Here is an 8769-nt window from a genome sequence, read left to right on the forward strand (position 1 = left end):
AAATCATGTGCAGCATTTATTGAAAAAATTATTTTGACAATAGATGTTACAATAATAATGTGACTCTCCTATTATGTTAGATGCCCTTCCTCAAGTTGATCATAGTAAATCCACCTCGGTGCCTGAAGAATTATCTGATGAAGACCCACCAACTGTCACTCCAACCCCAGTATATGGCAGCCCAGAGTGTCCACCCTCAGGACCAAGGAGCCTTCAGTCCACTGTGGATCTTTTTAGACCCTCCTCCAAGGAAACTAAGACACAGATTATTGAGTCTGGGGATGAGAACATTGTGTCTGATCAAAGATCTGAAATCCAGGAAGAGCTGGAGGTGGAAGTAAGCTCCAGGTTGGATCAACATTCTGAACGTCTCCTCAAACTAGAAACAGAAGACAGACCGGACTCCTGGGAGAAGCTGTCTACATCTAAACATGTTTCCTCTTTTGTGAGCGAAGAACATCGATATTCTCCATCTGAAGCAGAAGATGTGGTAAAACCTACAACTAAGTCACATTCAACTCCACCACATCCAAGCCACAGCTCTTCATCCAATGATCCCTCCTGCTTGCCTGACTCAGTCGCCTTCTCTTCAAAGAAGGAGGCATCTATAAAGGAAGCCGAAGCCTCTTCTCCCTTGGCTGACGGCTATCATGATGACTTTGAGTCATCAGTTGATTCATCACCCAAGGAGCTGCATCATAGTTCCAAGCCTGACTCTCAAATCTCAGGATCCCCGACTGAATTCAAAGGTTCAAGAGGGGACTCCCCAAGCAGAGCCTCACCATATGACAGCCAAGATGAGGAGGTAGAGGAGGAAATAGCTGAGGAGCTGAGTCACCGTTCTGGCACAAGTGAACCTAGCCAACAATCTGGAAGACTGCTAGATCTCCATAAGCAGACAGCAGAGTCCAAAAATGATGATAAGAGCATTAATTCCAGCCACTCACCACCCATCTCTCCTTTGCAGACACCTCTCTCTCCTGTTATAGATGAAATGCAAAGTTTTAACATTGGAGATCGGGTTCTTGTTGGCAGTGTTCAGCCTGGCACTTTGAGATTCAAAGGTCCAACCAGCTTTGCCAATGGCTTCTGGGCTGGCGTGGAGTTAGATAAGTCTGAAGGGAGCAACAATGGCACTTATGATGGAGTAGTGTACTTTGAATGTGATGAGCGCCACGGTATCTTTGCCCCTCCAGACAAAATCACACACCTCCCAGATAAGTTTGAAATCTACACAGACACCACAGAGGACGAGGACTCATTCTTTGATGATCTGTCAGATAAAGGTGGGAATAAGCGTAAAACAGATGAGGACAAAAACAACCAAAAGCAAGGAAATCTCAAGAGTAAAAGTGAACAAACCTCTCAGAAGGACTCTGGGTCTGGAGACAAAAAGGTTACAGATGATTCTCTTCAACAGAACGAGACCTCACTGAAGGACAGATCCCACCTCAATTCACAGCATCACAAAGAATCCAAGCATCCAATTTCTAATGGCAACAGTCGCGACATAATTTTGGAATTTGACGATGCACCAACCACTCTCCTCATCTCTGACATGGACAAGACTGGCCTGGGGAAACGGAGTCAGAAGGAGATTACAACCTTTGTTGAGAGAGAAGATGTAGACTCACAACACCAGTTTACTCCTGTAGATCTTAGCACAGATACTAGGGACGTTAAGGAAGAAAAGAAGGACACAGATTTGCTGGACACATTTGCAGATGAGCTCTTCAAAAACTTTGTGAAAGACACTGTGAAGCAGTTTGCCGAAATTAAAAAGGCTAAAGAGCAGAAGATAGAATCTGCCAACCAGATGAATGGAGACTTGTTTGGTGAAAATGTTGAAGAGGAGAAGTGGATCTCTTCAGTGGAACAAAAAGATGGTCTACCTTTCTTCCTACCTGTAGAAAAAGAGGAGCTGTCTTCTCCAGAGCTGTGTAACCGACCGGTGAGTGTAAATTTCCTATTATTCAGTGTTCATGAAAGGTTTTACAGACAATAATATTTTTCTCCATGTGGTGATTTGGTAATTTCACCCTTTTTATCTTCTGTCTATCAGAAAAAAGTCTAAAAAACAAAAAAAAAGTGTGATAATGCTGGACTGTTTGGTGATTGAGCTGTAGAATATTGATAATCAAGTTAGTGACAAACAGTACTCGTTTATTTGAACTGGAAGACCCTTGTTTTTGGACTGTGTTCAGCCAAAGTCCAACTTTATGTTGACAGACTTTATTGAATTTACTGCTCTTTGCTGAAATCCCTTTTGTGTCAGTAAGAAAGAATAGTCTGAAAGACTAGATCAGATGTGTAAAACCAGGATTTATAATGGGCCATGGTGCATTTAGATACTCAAATTTATTGAATGGTTTCATCTAAGCTTGGAAGTGAGCATGAAAACATTTTTTTCCTGTATTTCTTTCATACCAGGAGAGTCCAGTTCTGGGGGCCAGCGGTCAAGAGGAGCTCGCCAAGCGACTAGCGGAGCTGGAACTGAGCCGTGAACTGCTGGATGAGCTAGGTGACGATCAGGACTGGTTTGATGAGGACTTTGGTCTGAGCTCCCGTAGGGAACAGCAGAGGCTCAAACAGCAACAAAGAGAGGAAGAGGTTAGGCTGGGAGGAGGAGGAGGGCTGGGGAGGTCTGGCTCATCAGCTGGAGTTCCTATGGGGGGGTTGGTCTCATCACCAGGTGGAGAACAGCAGGTAAAGACTCCACCTAGACCTGAGCTACCTCTTCCCCTGCCCCCTAAACTACCTGAGCAGCCCGCCATGGTTGTGCCCCACTCAGCCACAGAGGTGGAGAAGATGGTCCACGCTGCTACTCAGGAGATCTGGGAGAGCTATGGCCTGGGGAAGGAGGGAGCAGCGACCCTGTCACATTTGCCAAACCCCAAACCTTCACAAGAGTACCTGGGTAAAGAGCCCAACAGCCAGGACCAGGAGGCCCTCTCCATTCGCAGCTACAGAAAGGTGAAACAAAGTACTTGCAAAACATCAAAAAAAGAGAAGTCTACGTAGCAAAAACAACCATATAGACATCCTGGATACATGTTTATTTCAATCTACACAATAGAACAACAAGAAGACACACTTGGCTTACTTTTCGGCCCCCTACCAATCAAGCTTGTGAAAATCAGCACACAGCTGTCCTGCTTCAGTAGCATTAAGTCAAAAGCAGCTGGACTCGTAGTATAATCTTGAAGACAGCACTTAATCTAAATGGGTCCACTGAGGTTAAAAGCCAGGCGATTTCCCATTATTCAGCAGATTCTGCTTGGATGAGCATCTTAATGTTCTTAACACTACACAGATACTTTAGTTGCCTTTGGCTTATAACTGTGACATATCCCTTTGCTTGTACTTCAGATTCAGATATTGCCTCATTTGGCCAGATGCTTTGCTTTGAATGCAAATATTGCAAATGCTGTTGAGCAGTAACTACCCATCCACCACTACTTAAGGCTCGGTTTTATTTAATGTGAAGTTTTTTAGCACTTGTAACTCATCGCCCTCTGTTGTTCCCTAGGGTGTTTATGACCTGACATGGGAGATTCTTCAGGATATCTATGCTGAAGACCCCAACACTGATCAGCCTCAGTGGGTCAAAGCACGACGAGTCAAGGCGTCCATCTTCCACAGAGTAAAGACACCAGGAGACATCATCAAAATCCAGGTACAGTACTCCAGGTCAATCACCACCAACAAACTGTAAGAGACACGAACAACAGCCGTCCTATATTTTACTACATTATTTTTTTTATTGTTTTATTGTTAGTGGTTGACTAGCCCTGGTTATCAGAAAAGTTTGTGTGCAGTTTTACATGCCTTTATAGTCATATGATGACTTGTGATGTTGTTTTCTTACATGGACCAGGAATTCATCACAGCAGAAGTACTGAAACTGTACGGTCTGACTAACAATCAGAGCCAGAAGACTGACTGGCAAAAGATGCTCAAGTTTGGCAGAAAGAAACGGGACAGAGTTGATCACATACTGGTAGGTCCCAAAATTAAATGATTAAAATGTTTGTTTTGTACTTGTTTTTTAAAGCACTGCAGTTTCATATGAGGGACTAAAATTTTACATCACCAGGACATAATGCTTCATATACACTAGGTGTTTGTAAGGCCCTTGTGCAAGATCACTATCATGTGTTGCTTGTAATATTTTTACAAGTTAAATACAATACAAATAAATTACATTTGTATTTCTCCCTTCAAATGTTAAAGTAATGTGTGACAACACAGTGATACATTTAAATTTAGGATTATTTAGTTTTTAATGCTTTGATTAGTGAAGTAGAACTTTTCCTGGCTAAAACACCTGTCACCAGTAGTTCAGTCCAACTAGTAACTAAGTAACAGGAGTTACTCAGCCCCAAAACTGTAATAGCCTGGGTGATTTTTGCATAAAACTGAAAGTTAACATTGAAACTTTGCATCGTCACATTTTTCCAATTTACTCACCGCAGTGTGAAAAACTGATGTTAGTAGCTGTGCTATAGAGGTGAACCCTGTTTGTCTCTCAGGTCCAGGAACTCCATGAGGAGGAGGCCCAGTGGGTCAACTACGACGAAGACGAGCTGTTTGTCAAGATGCAGCTGGCAGACAGCATCTTTGATGCATTGCTGAAGGACACTGCAAACGTGCTCACGCTAATCTATGACAAGAGGGTCAAAAGAGACACGCTCTCCTGACACTGTTCCTGCTTGGATTTTAAACTACAACCTCTAGCTCAATCCCAGTCTGTCCTCACCCCAGTGAGTTCCAGCCAACCTACCGCCGCTTGGTCTTCCACCAGCTGATGTGCCAAGAGCAACCCTCAGATGCCTTCAATCCCAGCATTACCTCTCCACTCTCAACTCCTCCTTATTTTTGTGACATTAATTTGCTGAATTTGCTTCAGTTAACTATAGTGGTTATACAATTTGTTTTACACACAAAACGCCTCCTGAGCAATCCTTAAACCTGAACACCATCTAGTCTCAGTTCTCACCTCCTGGACTGGTCCTTTTGTAAATACCAGTTGGAGAATGAGCAGATGTTTTGATAGGATGGACTGTGCCATTTGTTAGCATTTAAAGTCCATTAATGCTGCTAAGTTGATTGTTCCATAGGGGACTAAAATATAAAATCCACTCGGAACAAGGGTAGGTTGTTTTGAATCTTTAATATATATTTGGATTCAAAAATGTGTATTATAATAGCAGAAAAGAATACACAGTGTAGTCTGTGATTTGACAGTGACACATTATTGTTTTGACTTTGTAATCCAGCACACTGAAATTAAACAGTGACTAGGAGGTTAAATTGACAACTTTTAGCTTTAATTTGTTTTTTTTTTAAAAGCCATATTGGGTGAAAAGCGTAGGAATTGTAGCCTTTTATACATAGTCCCCCATTTTAGGGGATTATAAGCTTGCCTTAAATCAAAAATGTTTACAGGGATTCTTTTGTCAGTCTGGTCGTCAGTGAGCATAACAGATCCTTAGTTGGACTGAGGTCCGGTGACAGTCAAGAACATTCGACTGCGTGGCCCTGCTGTATGTATCATTGTCCTGTTGCATTGCTTTTAATTTTGGGGATAATGTATATTTAAAAAATCCAATACTGTTCACCGAATGAACACCCACCTCTGAACTCCCTTAAAGCTGAGTCAGCACTTAAACTTCACAATCATAGTTGAATTTCAGATCTGGTGTGCTGGAGGACAGCTAGAACAATGAAAATGTGTCACTCGTAAAATACTTTCAGACCACAATGTGTTGGAACATCCCTGAGTTCACATATTGTATGAGGTCAAATATTTTGCCTCCTTAATTATATTATTTATTGTGTGAAAATGTTTAATTAGAGGAGAAAGGAACATTGAGAATTGTAAATGATCTTGTCAGCATATAGATAAAAGATAATTTTAACATTGTGTAAAGAAAATTTAATGGAATATTGTAAAAGCACAAACAGAAATGTGAATGTGAATATGGCAATACATTATGTAGGAGGTTTAAAGAATGCTATTGAAACCAGAAGAAGAACCTGGGGAAATCTTATTTAAAAGCTGTAACGTTAACAATGAATTGAAACTGTTTGTATGATTTTTTTTGTTGTGGTCACAACTGTCTGTTTAGTCAACTCAGTCATTGTGTCCCACTTCCGTACTATATGGTAATATTTTGAAGCATACACTATGTACCAATGTTAACGGATTGAAAAGAGAATCTCATACAGCTACTGAGGGAAATACTGTTATGTTTTGTAATTGAAGCTGTAGCTTAAATTTTTTGTTTTCACTGTCAGCAGCTCCTCAGTTTTTGGTTTTTTTTTTTTTTTAGTTACATTGTGGAACTCAAGTATACATCAGTGTCACTCTCAAAAAATCAAGATAGTTAAATGTGCATGCTAGCATTTTTAAGGTTTCATTTGTTTGTATGAACACACTACATATTCTCAACACACATTAGTATATAATATGCAAGTGGGACACAAAAGACTGGCAGTAGGCTTGACTTGATATTTTTAGTGTCACATTATAGGACAGTACTGAAATGCTGGATTTGAGCCTTACTTAATCAACAGTCCATTTTCTTTCATCGACCTGAGAAGACACCTTTAGCTGTCTTGTTTCGTCATCAGTTTTCCTGGATGACAAAACCATCAGTTTCTGTTGCTGAACATTGTTGAATAACCCAAAAAAAAAAAAAACAAGCGGCATGGCTCAATGCTCCAGCTGTGGCTGTGAAACATTTGGTTTTACAGTAGTCAACAAGTTCAAAGCAGCCATCAGAATGTAGCCAGACAGCAGAGGTCGTCTTTCGAAATGTTCAGTTGAAGTGCCTCTTTAAGTTAGTTGTAACAAACCTTGTTGATGTCTCAGCATCCTTTGGACCTATTTTCTTTGAATGTCTCTTTTCAACTGCTGTATACTACCATTTTGTAAACGACTGCTCTTCCTTCTAACCGGTTTACCAATACTTCAGTTTCTGCCTTATCAATCTTTCTCTATCAGAGCATGGTGTAGACAAAGTTTTTTTATACCATGTCATTTTCCTGTGCCTCAGCCTGAGGAAATGTTTGTAAGGCTTATAGAATTGCTGATTCACTCAAAAGGTTACCTGCTTCTTGTCCATGTCATCTGTGTATATAGACACAGCTGGGTCATTTTATTGATAAACTGTATCAGGAACCTGTTTGTGGACACCCCACGCAGACGTGACGGCTCCTGCCCACAGGCTGCACAGAGTGAGTCAGTGAGCAGTTGAGACTGAGCACGTAGGACTGTATCCAAGGGCTTATCTTGGTCCTCTCTGTCAGCGCTGCTTTGATCCAACAAACTGTGTACAAACTCATTGTGGCATGTGTGACATTGTTCATCCTCACTGACTGACTGTTTGGAGCTAAAGTGACCTTAAACTAAGTACTTCTTTTTTTGTTGTTGTTTTTTTTCTACCGTCAATGTTTTAACAGTTACTAAGGTGTATGTTCAAGCTGTAAATTATATAATGTAGAAAAAAAGACCAAAAACATTTGATACCAATTTCTCCATGCTGTATGACTGTATGTCCGGTCTGTAGGCATATGTAACTGTAATGGTGACTTGATTAGTACCTTAGAAAGATGTTCTGCAAGGCTTTATTGTAAACCCTCTAGGATTGTCCTCTTGACTTGATTGTATGTGGGAGGAAGTTAAGTTCTCCTCTGTAACTATGCAGTACTTGGTTTATGCATTGTTTTATATGTATGGACCAAACAGCTTAGACTTCTGCTGTTAGTCTGTAGAATAAATAAATCTTTAAGAAGCTTGAAGCTGTTTGGTGTAGGGTGGAGATGCTTTCCCTCACACGGACACGGAGCAACTTTACCTTTTAATAAAGTATGTAATCCAATCCTATTAACCGAATTAAATGTAGGCACAAAAGATTTGATCATCAAATTAACCCGGTCAGGCTATATTTCCCTCTTCATCTTTTGAAATGTTTATGAATATTTATAATAATGTTCTGTGAGTGTGCGCTAAGTGCACTTGAAGACGTGTACAATTCTTTTATGGGTGTAAATATACTGACTTTCCAATCTGACCCGCTGTTACTGTAACCTGAAAGATTGTTGTAAAATAAACACTGTTTACTTTGCAAATATGTACATAGTATATATTTGTTAAACTAAATGAACTTTGAAATTGTAAATAAAGCTTTCATTGTTTCTAAAGTAAAAACATGCTCTCCAGTAATGTGTTCTGGTTTTAATGGTATGCAGAAGTAATTACTACATAGTGTTTTTACAGTAATGACAGCAGGTTAGGGAACCTCATCTCCTCACACTGATGTGCAGGTATGTGACCTAAAAAAAAAGCTGTTGAGGTGTGTCAGCTAGTTTTCTCATAATGTGATGCAGTTAAATGTGGATGGAGGGCAGGGTTAGCTTGTGTCGGTACATTAAAGGCACAATACCCAAATGTTAGAAAAAGAAAACACTGGGATACAAATTTAAAGATCATCAGGTCATTTAATTCAATAACAAGGACAAAAAATACTTAAGGTTTATGATGCTGTGATCTTATACTTGTTCAAAACAAACAAAAATGAATAGCTTTTATTTTGACACAAACACAAAAACATCTTAACTCAAGGTCAACTCACTAGATTTTTTTTTTCTGTACCTTTGAAACGCATCTCAATGTTCTCTTCAGCTGATTAAGTTTTCTCAGTTATCATAAACAACTCATCTCCAGATGCTGAGGAAGACCATGATATGTGGTTGAAAGTCCCA

General features: G+C 40.2%; 1 protein-coding gene across 2 annotated transcripts in view; it reads left to right on the forward strand.

The window, feature by feature from the left end:
* The window catches only part of cep350 (centrosomal protein 350), a 33811-nt gene extending 25596 nt beyond the window's left edge, over nucleotides 1-8215 (forward strand). For both annotated transcript variants that reach the window (XM_071487809.1, XM_071487810.1), the window contains 5 exons: nucleotides 81-1951; nucleotides 2431-2973; nucleotides 3530-3676; nucleotides 3878-4000; nucleotides 4533-8215. In XM_071487809.1, coding sequence (XP_071343910.1) covers nucleotides 81-1951; nucleotides 2431-2973; nucleotides 3530-3676; nucleotides 3878-4000; nucleotides 4533-4700 — 2852 coding nt within the window. In that variant the 3' untranslated portion in view covers nucleotides 4701-8215. The remainder of the gene's footprint in view (nucleotides 1-80; nucleotides 1952-2430; nucleotides 2974-3529; nucleotides 3677-3877; nucleotides 4001-4532) is intronic.
* The last annotated feature ends 554 nt before the right edge of the window (nucleotides 8216-8769 follow it).

The sequence above is a fragment of the Trachinotus anak genome, unplaced genomic scaffold, assembly GCF_046630095.1.
Source record: "Trachinotus anak isolate AG129_WGS33_773 ecotype Australia unplaced genomic scaffold, CSIRO_AGI_Tana_v1 ptg000010l, whole genome shotgun sequence".
NCBI classification, from domain to species: domain Eukaryota; kingdom Metazoa; phylum Chordata; class Actinopteri; order Carangiformes; family Carangidae; genus Trachinotus; species Trachinotus anak.